Source organism: Lampetra planeri, unplaced genomic scaffold, assembly GCF_965212315.1.
Source record: "Lampetra planeri unplaced genomic scaffold, kcLamPlan1.2.h2 scaffold_868, whole genome shotgun sequence".
NCBI lineage: Eukaryota > Metazoa > Chordata > Hyperoartia > Petromyzontiformes > Petromyzontidae > Lampetra > Lampetra planeri.
Genome location: NW_027615690.1, coordinates 17,501 through 36,939, shown reverse-complemented (window position 1 = coordinate 36,939; position 19,439 = coordinate 17,501). Strand labels below are relative to the sequence as shown.

Sequence of the window (19,439 nt, the reverse complement as noted above, 5' to 3'; positions counted from 1 at the left end):
AACAACAGTCTGGACCACTGGACGGGTTCCGCAGGACTGGAAGGATGCCCTGGTGGTCCCCCTCTTTAAGAAGGGGGACCGCACAGACTGTAACAACTACAGGGGCATCTCACTCCTCAGTGTGCCGGGTAAGGTCCTGGCAAGGATTATTCAACATCGCCTTGCTAGGCATGCTGAGGAGAGGCTTGCGGAGCCCCAATGTGGTTTCAGGAAAGGGCGGTCCTGCACAGATGCCATATTTTCTGTCCGTCTGCTACAGCAGAGGTGTAGGGAATTCCAAAAAGACCTACATCTCTGCTTTATTGACCTGGTCAAGGCCTATGATACCATCAGTAGGACTGGGCTCTGGGTTGTTCTTCGTGCTTTCGGAGTCCCTGACCCTCTGCTCACGATCATTAAGGACCTTCATGATGGTGAGCGGGCCCGGGTAAAACTACGTGGCCGGGAGTCGGAGCCTTTCCCTGTACACCTTGGGGTGCGACAGGGATGTCCTCTGGCTCCCACATTATTTAACATCTATTTCGACTGCGTAGTTCGTGAAGCCTTCAATAGCTGTACCGGGGGAATTACCATTTGGTACAGATATAATGGGAGGCTGATCGACGCCCGGGTGCGATCAAGGGATGGCTCCCTATTGGTCAACCACGTTATGTATGCCGATGATTTGGTAATAGCTGCTCATTCAGAAGAGGAGTTGGAGACGCTGCTGCTGAGGCTGGAGTGTGCCACTAAGAGGTGGGGCCTTACCATCAGCCCCACCAAAACTAAGCACCTGCCTGGGTATTTTGTACCATCGGGCACTCCGCCCCCACAACTCCCAATCGGTGATGGGGCAGTTGTGGAGAGAGTAGAGAGTTTCCCATACCTGGGCAGTGTGCTCATGACCAGCTCCAGTTTATCAGCAGAGGTCTCACTCCGAATCAGTCGAGCGGCAATATCTTTTCATCGGTTGCGTAACGCTGTGTGGAAGCTACCTGGTCTGTCGCTCCGCACGAAGCTTCAGGTCTTCTCGGCCACGGTCATTCCCTCCCTTCTCTACGCTTGCGAAACGTGGACCCCCCTAGTGGAGCATCTTCGCCGGTTGGAAACATTTAGGCTGGCCTGCCTACGATCCATCCTGGGTTTGACCAGGCTGGATTGTGTGAGGAGCTCACAAGTCCTTGAAAGATCTGGGCAAAGTCCCATCAGTGAGCTCCTCCGGCAGGCAAGGCTGCGTTGGCTGGGTCATGTAGCCCGCATGCCCAGCCACCGCATGCCTAAACAGCTTTTGTTCGGCCGGATCGAGGGGGCTAAACGGGCGCGGCACGGGCTAGAGAAGAGATGGAGTGATGTGGTACAGGAGGACGTGGAGCTGAGTGGACTTGCCGATGACTGGTACCAGCGGTGTCAAGATCGGCCTCAGTGGAGGAGGCTCGTGAAGGACGCTACTGGGCAGTTGGAGGCAGTCGCCCTCCGACAACAACGGAGGGCGGAGGAGCGACGCTCACAACAACGAGCGGAGCGCCGGGTGGCTAAAGCACAGCAAGTTGGCACAGTAGGGGGCACAGGTGGTGCATCAGCCAGTCATCTCGGTCATCTCGGTCAGTCGACCCGTGGCACCTGGGTCTGCCCCGTGACCTCCTGCCAGCGGGCGTTCGACACTTCACGTGGCCTCAAGGTGCACATGGCCTGGCACAAGCGTCGTGGTGACGTCACCGCCACTTAGTGGCGAATGGCGGTTGTTGTTGTTGTGTGTGTCTGTGTCTGTGTGTGTGTGTTTGTGTGTGTGTGTCTGTCTGTCTGTGTGTGTGTGTGTCTGTGTGTGTGTGTCTGTGTGTGTGTCTGTGTGTGTGAGTAAGTGTGTGTGTACCAGTCAACATGTTTGTCTCGAGCTGAGCGCGTGGAGTATTGGCTGGGTGCGAAGTGTGGAATTGAATTTGTGCGTGTCACTGTGTGTCACTGTGTTTATCACTGTGTGTGTGTCACTGTGTGTGTGTGTCACTGTGTGTGTGTGTCACTGTGTGTGTCACTGTGTGTGTCACCCACTCACTCTCACATTCACTCACCAACTCAACCACTCACCCACTAACTTATCTGCCTCGCCTGGTCTACAGGAGGTCGTGGGTTCGATCCCAGACCCTGTGAGATGTTGACCACCTCGCCTGGTATACAGGAGGTCGTGGGTTCGATCCCGGACCCTGTGAGATGTTGACTACCTCGCCTGGTCTACAGGAGGTCGTGGGTTCGATCCGTGACCCTGTGAGATGTTGACTACCTCGCCTGGTCTACAGGAGGTCGTGGGTTCGATCCCGGACCCTGTGAGATGTTGACCACCTCGCCTGGTCTACAGGAGGTCGTGGGTTCGATCCCGGACCCTGTGAGATGTTGACTACCTCGCCTGGTCTACAGGAGGTCGTGGGTTCGATCCGTGACCCTGTGAGATGTTGACTACCTCGCCTGGTCTACAGGAGGTCGTGGGTTCGATCCCGGACCCTGTGAGATGTTGACTACCTCGCCTGGTCTACAGGAGGTCGTGGGTTCGATCCCAGACCCTGTGAGATGTTGACTACCTCGCCTGGTCTACAGGAGGTCGTGGGTTCGATCCCGGACCCTATGAGATGTTGACTACCTCGCCTGGTCCACAGGAGGCCGTAGATTCGGCCCACTGTGAACCCTGTTGATGCCTGCCTGATTGTTGCTGTTGGATGTTCGTGTATTTGATTTATTTTTAGCTAAATTTTTGTTTTTAAGCAAACAGTCTAACCGCTTGGTGGTGGTGGTGGTGGATGTTTCCAGATGACCCAATCTTTTAATTCTGATGGATTGCCACGAGGAATTCCAGGCGAGTAACGGGACGATGTTTTGATTGTCAACTTCAACGTTTCAATCGGCGAACGCGAACATCGCAAATTGGTGTGGAGCGAATGGGTGGGTGGAGGGAGTGGGTGGGTGGGTGAGTGAGTGAGTGGGTGGGTGGGTGAGAGGGTGAGTGGGTGGGTGGGTGGGTGAGAGGGTGGGTGAGTGGGTGGGTGAGTGGGTGGGTGAGTGAGTGGGTGGGTGAGTGAGAGGGTGAGTGGGTGGGTGGGTGAGAGGGTGGGTGGGTGGGTGGGTGAGAGGGTGAGTGGGTGGGTGGGTGGGTGAGAGGGTGGGTGAGTGGGTGGGTGGGTGGTGGGTGAGAGGGTGGGTGGGTGAGTGAGTGGGTGAGTGGGTGGGTGGGTGGGTGAGTAGGTGGGTGGGTGGATGGGTGAGTGGGTGGGTGGGTTGAGTAGGTGGGTGGGTGAGTGAGTGAGTGGGTGGGTGGGTGGTGGTGGTGAGAGAGGGTGAGTGGGTGGTGTGGGTGGGTGAGAGGGTGGGGTGAGTTGGTGGGTGAGTGGTGTGGGTGAGTGGGTGAGAGGGTGGGTGGGTGCGTGGGTGGGTGAGTGAGTGGGTGGGTGGGTGGGTGAGTGGGTGAGAGGGTGGGTGGGTGAGTGAGTGGGGTGAGTGGGTGGGTGGGTGGGTGAGTAGGTGGGTGGGTGGATGGGGTGAGTGGGTGGGTGGGTGAGTAGGTGGGTGGAGTGAGTGAGTGAGTGGGTGGGTGGGTGGTGGGTGAGTGGGTGAGTGGGTGAGAGGGTGGGTGAGTGGGTGGGTGAGTGAGTGGGTGGAGGGAGTGGGTGGGTGGGTCGGTGAGAGGGTGGGTGAGTGGGTGGGTGAGTGGAGTGGGTGGATGAGTGGGTGAGTGAGTGAATGAGTGGGTGGAGTGAGTGGGTGGGTGGGTGAGTGGAGAGGGTGGGTGGGTGGGTGGGTGAGAGGGTGGGGTGGGTGAGAGGGTGGGTGAGTGGGTGGGTGAGAGAGGGTGGGTGAGTGGGTGAGTGAGTGTACTGGTGAGTTGGTGAGTGAGTGTTGGAGAGTTGATGAGTGGGTGCGTGAGTGAGGTGAGTGTGAGTGAGTGGGTGAGTGTGTGACTGATTGAGTGAGTTTGTTGGTGGGTTAGAGTTGGTGAGTGAGTGAGCGTGTTGGTGAGTGAGTTGGTGGGTGTGTGTTGGTGGATGAGTGAGTGAGGTGAGTGAGTGTGAGTGGCTGAGTGGGTGGTGAGTGAGTGACTGAGAGAGTGTGTGAGTGTGTTGGTGGGTGAGGTGGGTGAGTGACGTGAGTGGCGTGAGTATGTGACTGAGTGACTGAGTGGGCGAGTGGATGAGTGAGTGTGTTGTGGTGAGTTGGTGAGTGTGTTGGTGAGTGGGTGAGTGCTGAGTGAGTGAGTGTGTTGGTGGGTGGGTGGTGGAGAGTGGGCTGAGTGAGTGAATGTGTTGGTGAGTGGGGTGAGTGAGTGAGTGACTGAGTGGGTTAGTGGATGAGTGAGTGTGTTAGTGAGTGTGTTGGTGGGTGAGTGAGTGAGTGACCGAGTGGGTGAGTGACTGAGTGAGTGAGTGAGTGTGTTGGTGAGTGGAGGTGAGTGAGTGACTGAGTTGGTGAGTGGCTGAGTGAGTGTGTTGGTGAGTTGGTGAGTGGCTGAGTGAGTGAGTGTGTTGGTGAGTGTGTTGGTGGGTGAGTGAGTGAGTGAGTGACTGAGTGGGTGAGTGAATGAGTGAGTGTGTTAGTGAGTTGGTGAGTGGCTGAGTGAGTGAGTGTGTGTGGTGAGTGTGTTGGTGGGTGAGTGAGTGAGTGAGTGACTGAGTGGGTGAGTGAATGAGTGAGTGTGTTAGTGAGTTGGTGAGTGGCTGAGTGAGTGAGTGTGTTGGTGAGTGTGTTGGTGGGTGAGTGAGTGAGTGTCGGAGTGGGTGAGTGACTGAGTGAGTGCTGTTGGTGAGTTGGTGAGTGTGTTGGTGAGTTGGTGAGTGGCTGAGTGAGCGAGTGTGTTAGTGAGTGAGTGAGTGAGTGTGTTGGTGAGTGAGTGAGTGAGTGTGTTGGTGGGTGGCGTGGGTGAGTGGCTGAGTGAGTGAATGTGTTGGTGGGTGAGTGAGTGAGTGACTGAGTGGGTGAGTGGCTGAGTGAGTGTGTTAGTGAGTTGGTGAGTGGCTGAGTGAGTGAGTGAGTGTGTTGGTGGGTGAGTGACTGAGTGACTGAGTGGGTGAGTGGCTGAGTGAGTGAGTGAGTGTGTTGGTGAGTGGCTGAGTGTGTTGGTGAGTTGGTGAGTGTGTTGGTGAGTGGGTGAGTATGTTGGTGAGTTGGTGAGTGTGTGGGTGAGTTGGTGAGTGTGTTGGTGAGTGCGTTGGTGAGTGTATGGGTGAGTGGCTGAGTGAGTGAGTGAGTGTGTTGGTGAGTGTGTTGGTGAGTGGGTGAGTATGTTGGTGAGTGTGTTGGTGGGTGTGTTGGTGAGTTGGTGAGTGTGTTGGTGAGTTGGTGAGTGTGTTGGTGAGTTGGTGAGTGTGTTGGTGAGTTGGTGAGTGGCTGAGTGAGCGAGTGTGTTAGTGAGTGAGTGAGTGAGTGACTGAGTTGGTGAGTGGCTGAGTGAGTGAGTGTGTTGGTGAGTGTGTTGGTGGGTGAGTGAGTGAGTGAGTGACTGAGTGGGTGAGTGGATGAGTGAGTGTGTTGGTGAGTTGGTGAGTGTGTTGGTGAGTTGGTGAGTGTGTTGGTGAGTTGGTGAGTGGCTGAGTGAGTGAGTGTGTTGGTGAGTGAGTGAGTGAGTGAGACTGAGTGGGTGAGTGGCTGAGTGAGTGTGTTGGTGAGTGTGTTGGTGGGTGAGTGAGTGAGTGAGTGACTGAGTGGGTGAGTGGCTGAGTGAGTGTGTTAGTGAGTTGGTGAGTGGCTGAGTGAGTGAGTGTGTTGGTGAGTGTGTTGGTGGGTGAGTGAGTGAGTGACTGAGTGGGTGAGTGAGTGTGTTGGTGAGTGTGTTGGTGGGTGAGTGAGTGAGTGACCGAGTGGGTGAGTGACTGAGTGAGTGAGTGAGTGTGTTGGTGAGTGGGTGAGTGAGTGAGTGAGTTGGTGAGTGGCTGAGTGAGTGTGTTGGTGAGTTGGTGAGTGGCTGAGTGAGTAAGTGTGTTGGTGAGTGTGTTGGTGGGTGAGTGAGTGAGTGAGTGACTGAGTGGGTGAGTGGATGAGTGAGTGTGTTAGTGAGTGTGTTGGTGGGTGAGTGAGTGAGTGTGTTGGTGAGTGTGTTGGTGGGTGAGTGAGTGAGTGAGTGACTGAGTGGGTGAGTGGCTGAGTGAGTGTGTTGGTGAGTTGGTGAGTGGCTGAGTGAGTGTGTTGGTGAGTTGGTGAGTGGCTGAGTGAGTAAGTGTGTTGGTGAGTGTGTTGGTGGGTGAGTGAGTGAGTGAGTGACTGAGTGGGTGAGTGGATGAGTGAGTGTGTTGGTGAGTGTGTTGGTGGGTGAGTGAGTGAGTGTCGGAGTGGGTGAGTGACTGAGTGAGTGTGTTGGTGAGTTGGTGAGTGTGTTGGTGAGTGTGTTGGTGAGTTGGTGAGTGTGTTGGTGAGTTGGTGAGTGGCTGAGTGAGCGAGTGTGTTAGTGAGTGAGTGAGTGAATTAGTGAGTGAGTGAGTGAGTGTGTTGGTGAGTTGGTGAGTGGCTGAGTGAGCGAGTGTGTTAGTGAGTGAGTGAGTGAGCGAGTGGCTGAGTGAGTGAGTGAGTGTGTTGGTGAGTGTGTTGGTGAGTTGGTGAGTGTGTTGGTGAGTGTGTTGGTGAGTTGGTGAGTGTGTTGGTGAGTGTGTTGGTGAGTGGGTGAGTGTGTTGGTGAGTTGGTGAATATGTTGGTGAGTTGGTGAGTGTGTTGGTGAGTGTGTTGGTGAGTTGGTGAGTGTGTTGGTGAGTGGGTGAGTGTGTTGGTGAGTTGGTGAATATGTTGGTGAGTTGGTGAGTGTGTTGGTGAGTGTGTTGGTGAGTTGGTGAGTGTGTTGGTGAGTGGGTGAGTATGTTGGTGAGTTGGTGAGTGTGTTGGTGAGTGTGTTGGTGAGTGGGTGAGTGTGTGGGTGAGTTGGTGAGTGTGTTGGTGAGTGTGTTGGTGAGTTGGTGAGTGTGTTGGTGAGTTGGTGAGTGTGTTGGTGAGTTGGTGAGTGTGTGGGTGAGTGGCTGAGTGAGTGAGTGAGTGTGTTGGTGAGTGTGTTGGTGAGTGTGTTGGTGAGTTGGTGAGTGTGTTGGTGAGTGTGTTGGTGAGTGGGTGAGTGTGTTGGTGAGTTGTGAGTGTGTTGTGAGTGTGTTGGTGAGTGTGTTGGTGAGTGTGTTGGTGAGTGTGTTGGTGAGTGTGTTGGTGAGTTGGTGAGGTGTTGGTGAGTGTGTGGGTGAGTTGGTGAGTGTGTTGGTGAGTGTGTTGGTGAGTGTGTTGGTGAGTGTGTTGGTGAGTTGGTGAGTGTGTTGGTGAGTGTGTTGGTGAGTTGGTGAGTGTGTTGGTGAGTTGGTGAGTGTGTTGGTGAGTGTGTTGGTGAGTGTGTTGGTGAGTGTGTTGGTGAGTGTGTTGGTGAGTGTGTTGGTGAGTGTGTTGGTGAGTTGGTGAGTGTGTGGGTGAGTGTGTTTGGTGAGTGTGTTGGTGAGTTGGTGAGTGTGTTGGTAGTGAGTGGGTGAGTGTGTTGGTGAGTTGGTGAGTGTGTTGGTGAGTGTGTTGGTGAGTGTGTTGGTGAGTTGGTGAGTGGTTGGTGAGTGTGTTGTTGAGTTGGTGAGTATGTTGGTGAGTTGGTGAGTGTGTTGGTGAGTGTGTGGGTGAGTTGGTGAGTGTGTTTGGTGAGTTGGTGAGTGTGTGGTGAGTGTGTTGTTGGTGAGTGGGTGAGTGTGTGGTGAGTTGTGTTGGTGAGTTGGTGAGTGTGTTGGTGAGTTGGTGAGTGGTGTTGGTGAGTGTGTTGGTGAGTGTGTGGTGAGTTGGTGAGTGTGTTGGTGAGTTGGTGAGTGTGTTGGTGAGTGTGTTGGTGAGTGGTGTTGGTGAGTGTGTTGGTGAGTTGGTGAGTGGGTGAGTGGATGAGTGAGTGTGTTGGTGAGTTGGTGAGTGTGTTGGTGAGTTGGTGAGTGTGTTGGTGAGTGTGTTGGTGAGTTGGTGAGTGTTGTTGGTGAGTGGAGTGAGTGTGTTGGTGAGTTGGTGAGTGTGTTGGTGAGTGTTGTTGGTGAGTCTGGTGAGTGTGTGGTGAGTGTGTTGGTGAGTTGGTGAGTGTGTTGGTGAGTTGGTGAGTGTGTTGGTGAGTGTGTTGGTGAGTGGGTGAGTGTGTTGGTGAGTTGGTGAGTGTGTTGGTGAGTGTGTTTGTTGAGTTGGTGAGTATGTTGGTGAGTTGGTGAGTGTGTTGGTGAGTGTGTTGTGAGTTGGTGAGTGTGTTGGTGAGTGTGTTGGTGAGTTGGTGAGTGTGTGGGTGAGTTGGTGAGTGTGTTGGTGGGTGACGTGGACTGAGTGAGTGAGTGTGTTGGGTGAGTTGGTGAGTGTGTGTGGTGAGTTGGTGAGTGTGTTGGTGAGTTGGTGAGTGTGTTGGTGAGTTGGTGAGTGTGTTGGTGAGTTGGTGAGTGTGTTGGTGAGTTGGTGAGTGTGTTGGTGAGTGTGATTTGGTGAGTTGGTGATGTTTGGTGAGTGGGTGAGTGTCGTTGGTGACGTTGCGCTTGAGTGTGTTGGTGAGTGTTTGGTGAGTGGGTGAGTGTGTTGGTGAGTGGGTGAGTGTGTTTGTGAGTGGGTGAGTGAGTTGGTGAGTGTGTGGTGAGTGTGTTGGTGAGTGGGTGAGTGTGTTGGTGAGTGTGTTGGTGAGTGTGTTGAGTGAGTGTGTTGGTGAGTGTGTTGGTGGAGTTGGTGAGTGTGTTGGTGAAGTGTGTTGGTGAGTTGGTGAGTGTGTTGGTTGAGTTGGGTGGTGTGTTGGTGAGTGTGTTGGTGAGTTGGTGAGTGTGTTGGTGAGTTGGTGAGTGTGTTGGTTGAGTGTGTTGGTGAGTTGGTGAGTGTGTTGGTGAGTTGGTGAGTGTGTTGGTGAGTGTGTTGGTGAGTTGGTGAGTGTGTTGGTGAGTTGGTGAGTGTTGGTGAGTGTGTTGGTGACGTGGGTGAGTGTGTTGGTGAGTTGTGAGTGTGTTGGTGAGTTGGTGAGTGTGTTGGTGAGTGTGTTGGTGAGTTGGTGAGTGTGTTGGTGAGTTGGTGAGTGTGTTGTTGAGTGTGTTGGTGAGTTGGTGAGTGTGTTGGTGAGTTGGTGAGTGTGTTGGTGAGTGTGTTGGTGAGTTGGTGAGTGTGTTGGTGAGTTGGTGAGTGTGTTGGTGAGTGGGTGAGTATGTTGGTGAGTTGGTGAGTGTGTGGGTGAGTTGGTGAGTGTTGTGGGTGAGTTGGTGAGTGTGTTGGTGAGGGGTGGTGTTTGGGTTGTTGAGTTAGAGTGTGTTGGTGAGTTGGTGAGTGTGTTGTGAGTTGGTGAGTGTGTTGGTGAGTGCTGTGGTGAGTTGGTGTGTGTGTTGGTGAGTGTGTTGGGAGTGTGTTGGTGAGTGGTGAGTGTGTGGTGAGTGGGCCTGAGTGAGTGAGTGAGTGTGTTGGTGAGTTGGTGGTGTGTTGGTGAGGTGGCGTGAGTATGTTGGTGAGTTGGTGAGTGTGTGGGTGAGTGGCTGAGTGAGTGAGTGTGTTGCGTGAGTGTGTTGGTGAGTGTGTTGGTGAGTTGGTGAGTGTGTTGGTGAGTGTGTTGGTGTGTTGGTGAGTGGAGTGAGCAGTGTTCTTCACTCCCTACCCATCTGGTTATCTCCCTGTGCCCTGCTCGAGCTGTTTGCCCTTTCGTTTCCGATACCAGCTGGTGTGCACGCAGGCTCAACGTGAACACGTGAATTATTGATGGATGTTAATGGGGTGAGCGAGTGGTTAAGTGGATGAGTGGTTGAGTGAGTTGGTGGGTGGTGAGTGAGTGTGTTGGTGAGTGGGTGAGTGGCTGAGTGAGTGAGTGGTTGAGTGAGTGAGTGAGTGGTTGAGTGAGTGAGTGGGCTGAGTGAGTAGAGTGACTGAGTGAGTGTGTTGGTGGGTGAGTGAGTGTGTTGGTGAGTGGGTGAGTGGCTGAGTGAGTTGTGTTGGTGAGTGAGTGATGTGGCTGAGTGAGTGAGTGAGTGACTGAGTGAGTGAGTGGCTGAGTGAGTGAGTGGCTGAGTGAGTGAGTGACTGAGTGAGTGAGTGAGTTGGTCGGTGAGTGAGTGAGTGGCTGAGTGAGTGAGTTGTTGAGTGAGTGAGTGGTTTGAGTGGGCGAACGAGTGGATACGTGGCTGAGTGGATGAGTGAGTTGGTGGGTGAGTGAGTGACTGAGTGAGTGAGCGAGTTGGTCGGTGAGTGAGTGAGTGGCTGAGTGCGTGAGTGGTGAGTGAGTGAGTGAGTGAGTGGTTGAGTGAGTGAGTGGCTGAGTGAGTGACAGTGGAGTGCTGAGTGAGTGAGTGGCTGAGGAGTGAGTGCTGAGTGAGTGTGTTGGTGGGTGAGTGAGTGTGTTGGTGAGTGGGTGAGTGAGTGATTAAGTGGATGAGTGGTTGAGTGGATGAGTGGGTGAGTGAGTTGGTGGGTGAGTGCGTGAGTGAGTTGGTGGGTGAGTGAGTGGGTGAGTGAGTGAGTGGGTGAGTGAGTGGGTGAATAGGTGAGTGAGTTGGTTGGTGGGTGAGTGGGTGAGGAGTGCTGAGTGAGTGGGAGTGAGTGAGTGGTGTGTTGGTGAGTGAGTGAGTGGGTGAGTGAGTGAGTGGCTGCGTGAGTGAGTGACTGAGTGAGTGTGTTGGTGGGTGAGTGAGTGAGTCGGTGACTGAGTGGGTGAGTGAGTTGGTGAGTGAGTGAGGGGCTGAGTGAGTGACTGAGTGGGTGATTAAGTGGACGGTGGTTGAGTGGGGCGAGCGAGTGGATGAGTGGCTGAGTGGGGTGAGTGGGGTGAGTGGGTGAGTGTTGAGTCTATGGTGCAGTGTTGAGTCTATGGTGCAGTGTTGAGTCTATGGTGCAGTGTTGAGTCTATGGGAGTGTGTTGAGTCTATGGTGCAGTGCTGAGTCTATGGGGCAGTGTTGAGTCTATGGGCAGTGTTGAGTCTATGGGCAGTGTTGAGTCTATGGGCAGTGTTGAGTCTATGGGCAGTGTTGAGTCTATGGGCAGTGTTGAGTCTATGGGCAGTGTTGAGTCTATGGGCAGTGTTGAGTCTATGTTGCAGTGTTGAGTCTATGGGCAGTGTTGAGTCTATGGGCAGTGTTGAGTCTATGGGCAGTGTTGAGTCTATGGTGCAGTGTTGAGTCTATGGTGCAGTGCTGAGTCTATGGGTAGTGTTGAGTCTATGGTGCAGTGCTGAGTCTATGGGTAGTGTTGAGTCTATGGTGCAGTGTTGAGTCTATGGGCAGTGTTGAGTCTATGGGGCAGTGTTGAGTCTATGGGTAGTGTTGAGTCTATGGTGCAGTGCTGAGTCTATGGGGCAGTGTTGAGTCTATGGGCAGTGTTGAGTCTATGGGGCAGTGTTGAGTCTATGGGCAGTGTTGAGTCTATGGGCAGTGTTGAGTCTATGGTGCAGTGTTTGAGTCTATGGGTAGTGTTGAGTCTATGGTGCAGTGCTGAGTCTATGGGGCAGTGTTGAGTCTATGGGCAGTGTTGAGTCTATGGTGCAGTGTTGAGTCTATGGTGCAGTGTTGAGTCTATGGGCAGTGTTGAGTCTATGGTGCAGTGCTGAGTCTATGGGGCAGTGTTGAGTCTGTGGGTCTCAGTGTTGACTGTGTGGGTCTCAGTGTTGAGTCTATGGTGCAGTGCTGAGTCTATGGTGCAGTGTTGAGTCTATGGTGCAGTGTTGAGTCTATGGTGCAGTGTTGAGTCTATGGGCAGTGTTGAGTCTATGGTGCAGTGCTGAGTCTATGGTGCAGTGTTGAGTCTATGGGGCAGTGTTGAGTCTGTGGGTCTCAGTGTTGACTGTGTGGGTCTCAGTGTTGAGTCTATGGTGCAGTGCTGAGTCTATGGTGCAGTGTTGAGTCTATGGTGCAGTGTTGAGTCTATGGTGCAGTGTTGAGTCTATGGGCAGTGTTGAGTCTATGGTGCAGTGTTCAGTCTATGGTGCAGTGCTGAGTCTATGGTGCAGTGTTGAGTCTATGGGTAGTGCTGAGTCTATGGTGCAGTGTTGAGTCTATGGTGCAGTGTTGAGTCTATGGTGCAGTGTTGAGTCTATGGGTAGTGTTGAGTCTATGGTGCAGTGCTGAGTCTATGGTGCAGTGTTGAGTCTATGGTGCAGTGTTGAGTCTATGGTGCAGTGTTGAGTCTATGGTGCAGTGTTGAGTCTATGGTGCAGTGTTGAGTCTATGGGCAGTGCTGAGTCTATGGGCAGTGCTGAGTCTATGGTGCAGTGTTGAGTCTATGGTGCAGTGTTGAGTCTATGGTGCAGTGTTGAGTCTATGGGCAGTGTTGAGTCTATGGTGCAGTGTTGAGTCTATGGTGCAGTGCTGAGTCTATGGTGCAGTGTTGAGTCTATGGGTAGTGCTGAGTCTATGGTGCAGTGTTGAGTCTATGGTGCAGTGTTGAGTCTATGGTGCAGTGTTGAGTCTATGGGTAGTGTTGAGTCTATGGTGCAGTGCTGAGTCTATGGTGCAGTGTTGAGTCTATGGGCAGTGTTGAGTCTATGGTGCAGTGTTGAGTCTATGGTGCAGTGTTGAGTCTATGGTGCAGTGTTGAGTCTATGGTGCAGTGTTGAGTCTATGGGCATTGCTGAGTCTATGGGTCTCAGTGTTGAGTCTATGGGCAGTGTTGAGTCTATGGTGCAGTGTTGAGTCTATGGTGCAGTGTTGAGTCTATGGTGCAGTGTTGAGTCTATGGTGCAGTGTTGAGTCTATGGTGCAGTGCTGAGTCTATGGTGCAGTGTTGAGTCTATGGTGCAGTGTTGAGTCTATGGGGCAGTGTTGAGTCTATGGTGCAGTGCTGAGTCTATGGTGCAGTGTTGAGTCTATGGGTCTCAGTGTTGAGTCTATGGGCAGTGCTGAGTCTATGGGCAGTGTTGAGTCTATGGGTCTCAGTGTTGAGTCTATGGGCAGTGCTGAGTCTATGGGCAGTGTTGAGTCTATGGTGCAGTGTTGAGTCTATGGTGCAGTGCTGAGTCTATGGTGCAGTGTTGAGTCTATGGGCAGTGTTGAGTCTATGGTGCAGTGTTGAGTCTATGGTGCAGTGCTGAGTCTATGGTGCAGTGTTGAGTCTATGGTGCAGTGTTGAGTCTATGGTGCAGTGTTGAGTCTATGGTGCAGTGCTGAGTCTATGTGCAGTGCTGAGTCTATGGTGCAGTGCTGAGTCTATGGGCAGTGCTGAGTCTATGGGCAGTGCTGAGTCTATGGTGCAGTGTTGAGTCTATGGGCAGTGCTGAGTCTATGGTGCAGTGCTGAGTCTATGGGCAGTGTTGAGTCTATGGTGCAGTGCTGAGTCTATGGGCAGTGCTGAGTCTATGGTGCAGTGTTGAGTCTATGGGCAGTGCTGAGTCTATGGTGCAGTGCTGAGTCTATGGGCAGTGCTGAGTCTATGGTACAGTGTTGAGTCTATGGTGCAGTGTTGAGTCTATGGGTCTCAGTGTTGACTTCAATAAACCACGCTTGTCCCAAACTGAACCTAACCGGATTCATCCACCCATCCCACCACCCATCCCCTCACCCCCCCACCAACCCCCACCACCCCCCACCACCCCCCAGCTCCACCCCCCACCACCCCCACCTCTGACCAGCAGCAGCAGCAGCACAAACAACAGCTGACGTCACGGCAACATCCAATGGCTCTCCGGCTCTCTATATAGAGGCCAGCGAGAGAGGATTTCTTTGTTGTTATTGTTGCTTTCAGTGTGGTGGTGGTCGTGGTGGTGGTCGTGGTGGTGGCGTTTGCCTGTGTCTTGGCATCGTCATCAGCAGCATCAGCATCAGCAGCATCAGCATCAGAAGCATCAGCATCAGAAGCATCAGCAGCATCATCATCAGCAGAAGCAGCAGCAGCAGCATCAGTAGCATCAGCAGCATCATCATCAGAAGCATCAGCAGCATCATCATCAGCAGAAGCAGCATCAGCAGCAGTAGAAGCAGCATCATCATCATCAGCAGCAGCAGCATCATCAGCAGTAGCAGCAGCATCATCATCAGCAGCAGTATCATCAGCATCGGCAGCATCTTCAGTATCAGCAGCAGTAGCATCAGCAGCAGCATCATCAGCATCAGTATCATCATCAACATCATCATCAGCATCATCAGCAGCAGCAGCATTAGCAGCAGCATCATCAGCATCGGCAGCATCATCATCATCAGCAGCATCATCAGCATCAGCAGCATCTTCAGCATCATCATCATCAGCAGCATCAGCAGCATCAGCAGCAGCTGCATCAGCATCATCATCATCAGCAGCATCATCATCGCCAAAATCATCATCAGCATTGTCATCAACAACATCATCATCAGCAGCAGCAGCTGAGAAGGTAGGTGTTGGATGTGTGTGTGTGGTTCTGGGGCTCCCCTAGGTCGACTCAGCCTCAAACGAGTACCTGGTGTAGTCACGGTGGTATGCATCGAACACTGGGAGAGACAAGCTAGAGGCTACCTGAGTCTACCTTTGTCTGTGTGCTACTCGCTACTACCAACAGCACTTGCCCCTACAGCCTGCTAGAGGCTACCTGGGTCTACCTTTGTCTGTGTGCTACTCGCTACTAACAACAGCACTTGCCCCTACAGCCTGCTAGAGGCTACACGGGGGATCTTTGTATTGTGTGTGTCGGCCCATAGACTCAACACTGCACCATAGACTCAACACTGCCCATAGACTCAACACTGCACCATAAACTCAACACTGCACCATAGACTCAACACTGCCCATAGACTCAACACTGCACCATAGACTCAACACTGCACCATAGACTCAACACTGCACCATAGACTCAACACTGCCCATAGACTCAGCACTGCACCATAGACTCAACACTGCACCATAGACTCAGCACTGCACCATAGACTCAACACTGCACCATAGACTCAACACTGCACCATAGACTCAACACTGCCCATAGACTCAACACTACCCATAGACTCAACACTGCCCATAGACTCAACACTGCACCATAGACTCAACACTGCCCATAGACTCAACACTGCACCATAGACACAACACTGTCCATAGACTCAACACTGCCCATAGACTCAACACTGCACCATAGACTCAACACTGCACCATAGACTCAACACTGCCCATAGACTCAGCACTGCACCATAGACTCAACACTGCACCATAGACTCAACACTGCCCATAGACTCAGCACTGCACCATAGACTCAACACTGCACCATAGACTCAGCACTGCACCATAGACTCAACACTGCACCATAGACTCAACACTGCACCATAGACTCAACACTGCACCATAGACTCAACACTGCCCATAGACTCAACACTACCCATAGACTCAACACTGCCCATAGACTCAACACTGCCCATAGACTCAACACTGCACCATAGACTCAACACTGCACCATAGACTCAACATTACCCATAGACTCAACACTGCACCATAGACTCAACACTGCACCATAGACTCAACACTACCCATAGACTCAACACTGCACCATAGACTCAACACTGCACCATAGACTCAGCACTGCACCATAGACTCAACACTGCACCATAGACTCAACACTGCACCATAGACTCAACACTGCACCATAGACTCAACACTGCACCATAGACTCAACACTGCCCATAGACTCAACACTGTCCATAGACTCAACACTGCACCATAGACTCAACACTGCCCCATAGACTCAACACTGCACCATAGACTCAACACTGCCCCATAGACTCAACACTGCACCATAGACTCAACACTGCACCATAGACTCAACACTGCCCATAGACTCAACACTGCACCATAGACTCAACACTGCACCATAGACTCAACACTGCCCATAGACTCAACACTGCACCATAGACTCAACACTGCCCATAGACTCAACACTGCCCATAGACTCAACACTGCACCATAGACTCAACACTGCCCATAGACTCAACACTGCCCATAGACTCAACACTGAGACCCATAGACTCAACACTGCCCCATAGACTCAACACTGCACCATAGACTCAACACTGCACCATAGACTCAACACTGCCCATAGACTCAACACTGCACCATAGACTCAACACTGCACCATAGACTCAACACTGCCCATAGACTCAACACTGCACCATAGACTCAACACTGCCCATAGACTCAACACTGCCCATAGACTCAACACTGCACCATAGACTCAACACTGCCCATAGACTCAACACTGCCCATAGACTCAACACTGCACCATAGACTTAACACTTCCCATAGACTCAACACTGCCCATAGACTCAACACTGCCCATAGACTCAACACTGCCCATAGACTCAACACTGCACCATAGACTCAACACTGCCCATAGACTCAACACTGCCCATAGACTCAACACTTCCCATAGACTCAACACTGCCCATAGACTTAACACTTCCCATAGACTCAACACTGCACCATAGACTCAACACTACCCATAGACTCAACACTACCCATAGACTCAACACTGCACCATAGACTCAACACTGCACCATAGACTCAACACTGCACCATAGACTCAACACTGCCCATAGACTCAGCACTGCATCATAGACTCAACACTGCCCATAGACTCAACACTTCCCATAGACTCAACACTGCCCATAGACTCAACACTTCCCATAGACTCAACACTTCCCATAGACTCAACACTGCACCATAGACTCAACACTGCACCATAGACTCAACACTGCACCATAGACTTAACACTGCACCATAGACTCAACACTGCACCATAGACTTAACACTGCACCATAGACTCAACACTGCACCATAGACTCAACACTGCCATAGACTCAACACTGCCCATAGACTCAACACTGCACCATAGACTTAACACTGCCCATAGACTCAACACTGCCCATAGACTCAACACTGCCCCATAGACTCAACACTGCCCATAGACTCAACACTGCCACCCATAGACTCAACACTGCCCATAGACTCAACACTGCCCATAGACTCAACACTTCCCATAGACTCAACACTGCACCATAGACTTAACACTTCCCATAGACTCAACACTTCCCATAGACTCAACACTGCACCATAGACTCAACACTGCCACCCATAGACTCAACACTGCCCATAGACTCAACACTGCCCATAGACTCAACACTTCCCATAGACTCAACACTGCACCATAGACTTAACACTTCCCATAGACTCAACACTGCCCATAGACTCAACACTGCCACCCATAGACTCAACACTGCCCATAGACTCAACACTGCCCATAGACTCAACACTTCCCATAGACTCAACACTGCACCATAGACTTAACACTTCCCATAGACTCAACACTGCCCATAGACTCAACACTGCCCATAGACTCAACACTGCCCATAGACTCAACACTTCCCATAGACTTAACACTTCCCATAGACTCAACACTTCCCATAGACTCAACACTGCACCATAGACTCAACACTACCCATAGACTCAACACTGCCCATAGACTCAACACTGCCCATAGACTCAACACTGCCCATAGACTCAACACTGCCCATAGACTCAACACTACCCATAGACTCAACACTGCACCATAGACTCAACACTGCACCATAGACTTAACACTGCCCCATAGACTCAACACTGCACCATAGACTCAACACTGCACCATAGACTCAACACTGCCCATAGACTCAACACTGCCCATAGACTCAACACTGCCCATAGACTCAACACTGCCCATAGACTTAACACTTCCCATAGACTCAACACTGCACCATAGACTCAACACTGCACCATAGACTCAACACTGCACCATAGACTTAACACTGCCCCATAGACTCAACACTGCACCATAGACTCAACACTGCACCATAGACTCAACACTGCCCATAGACTCAACACTGCCCATAGACTCAACACTGCCCATAGACTCAACACTGCCCATAGACTTAACACTTCCCATAGACTCAACACTGCACCATAGACTCAACACTGCCCATAGACTCAACACTACCCATAGACTCAACACTACCCATAGACTCAACACTGCACCATAGACTCAACACTGCCCATAGACTCAACACTGCACCATAGACTCAACACTGCACCATAGACTCAACACTGCACCATAGACTCAACACTGCACCATAGACTCAACACTGCCCATAGACTCAACACTGCCCATAGACTCAACACTGCACCATAGACTCAACACTGCACCATAGACTCAACACTGGGCAGTCGTTAAGTGCCCTGAGGGCACTTTCTCTATGGCTTTGTGTGGCGTCCGTCTCGTCCAATCAGCGTGCGGGGATCTCTCCCCCCACCCCAACCCCCCGTCGCGTTGTTTTCGTCGTCGGTGATTGGCTGAGGCTCGCACCCTTCTGTGACGTCACGAGGGTGGGTGGGGGGAGGGGAGCGGTGGCGCAATGGTGGCGCTGGTGAGGGGGGGGGGTGAGTTGGTGGGTGAGTGAGTGAGTGGGTGAGTGGCTGAGTGGGGGAGTGAGTGAGTGGGTAAGTGAGTGAGTGAGTGGGTGAGTGAGGGGTGAGGGGTGGGTGAGTGAGGGGGTGAGTGAGTGGGTGGGGTGAGGGGTGAGTGAGGGGTGGGGTGAGTGAGTGAGTGGGTGAGTGGGTGAGTGAGTGAGTGGGTGAGTGGATGGGTGAGTGAGTGAGTGGATGGGTGAGTGGGTGAGTGAGTGAGTGGGTGAGTGGGTGAGTGAGTGAGTAAGTGGGTGAGTGGATGGGTGAGTGAGTGAGTGGATGGGTGAGTGGGTGAGTGAGTGAGTGAGTGGGTGAGTGGGTGAGTGAGTGAGTGAGTGGGTGGGTGGGTGGGTGAGTGAGTGAGTGGGTGAGTGGGTGAGTGAGTGAGTGAGTGGGTGAGTGGATGGGTGAGTGAGTGAGTGGATGGGTGAGTGGGTGAGTGAGTGGGTGAGTGAGTGAGTGAGTGGGTGAGTGGATGGGTGAGTGAGTGAGTGGATGGGTGAGTGGGTGAGTGAGTGAGTGAGTGGGTGAGTGGGTGAGTGAGTGAGTGGGTGGGTGGGTGAGTGAGTGAGTGGGTGAGTGGATGGGTGAGTGAGTGAGTGGGTGAGTGGATGGGTGAGTGAGTGAGTGGATGGGTGAGTGGGTGAGTGAGTGGGTGAGTGAGTGAGTGGGTGAGTGGATGGGTGAGTGAGTGAGTGGATGGGTGAGTGGGTGAGTGAGTGAGTGAGTGGGTGAGTGGGTGAGTGAGTGAGTGAGTGAGTGGTGGGTGGGTGAGTGAGTGAGTGGGTGAGTGGATGGGTGAGTGAGTGAGTGGGTGAGTGGGTGAGTGGGTGAGTGGCTGAGTGAGTGAGTGGGTGGCTGAGTGAGTGAGTGGGTGGGGTGAGTGGTGGGGTGAGTGAGTGAGTGGGTGGGTGGGTGAGTGGGTGGGTGGGGTGAGTGGGTGGAGTAAGGGGTGGGGTGAGGGGTGAGTAAGGGGTGAGTGAGTGGGTGGGGTGAGGGGTGAGTGAGGGGTGAGTGAGTGGGTGGGGTGAGGGGTGAGTGAGGGGTGAGTGGTCATCGAAGCTGTTTTGGACTTTGGCACAACAACAAAGATCTGCTTCTCTCAGCACTTTCGTCATCAAC

General features: G+C 52.6%; 2 protein-coding genes across 2 annotated transcripts in view; one reads left to right on the top strand and one right to left on the bottom strand.

Moving 5' to 3' along the window:
• Window positions 1-2,985: 2,985 nt before the first annotated feature.
• LOC144742128 (uncharacterized) lies at window positions 2,986-3,705 on the bottom strand (the record flags this gene model as incomplete). The annotated part of the gene is given in 3 exon segments (XM_078624626.1): window positions 2,986-3,317; window positions 3,320-3,617; window positions 3,619-3,705. Coding segments are annotated over 3 exon segments (717 nt in total), but the record flags the coding sequence as incomplete, so codon positions are not given.
• Window positions 3,706-9,646: 5,941 nt separating this feature from the next.
• Window positions 9,647-19,439, top strand: part of LOC144742127 (uncharacterized) — a 14,231-nt gene continuing 4,438 nt past the window's right edge. The window contains exons 1-2 of the mRNA XM_078624624.1: window positions 9,647-9,661; window positions 13,570-14,235. Of these exons, the coding sequence (XP_078480750.1) occupies window positions 9,647-9,661; window positions 13,570-14,235 (681 nt within the window). The remainder of the gene's footprint in view (window positions 9,662-13,569; window positions 14,236-19,439) is intronic.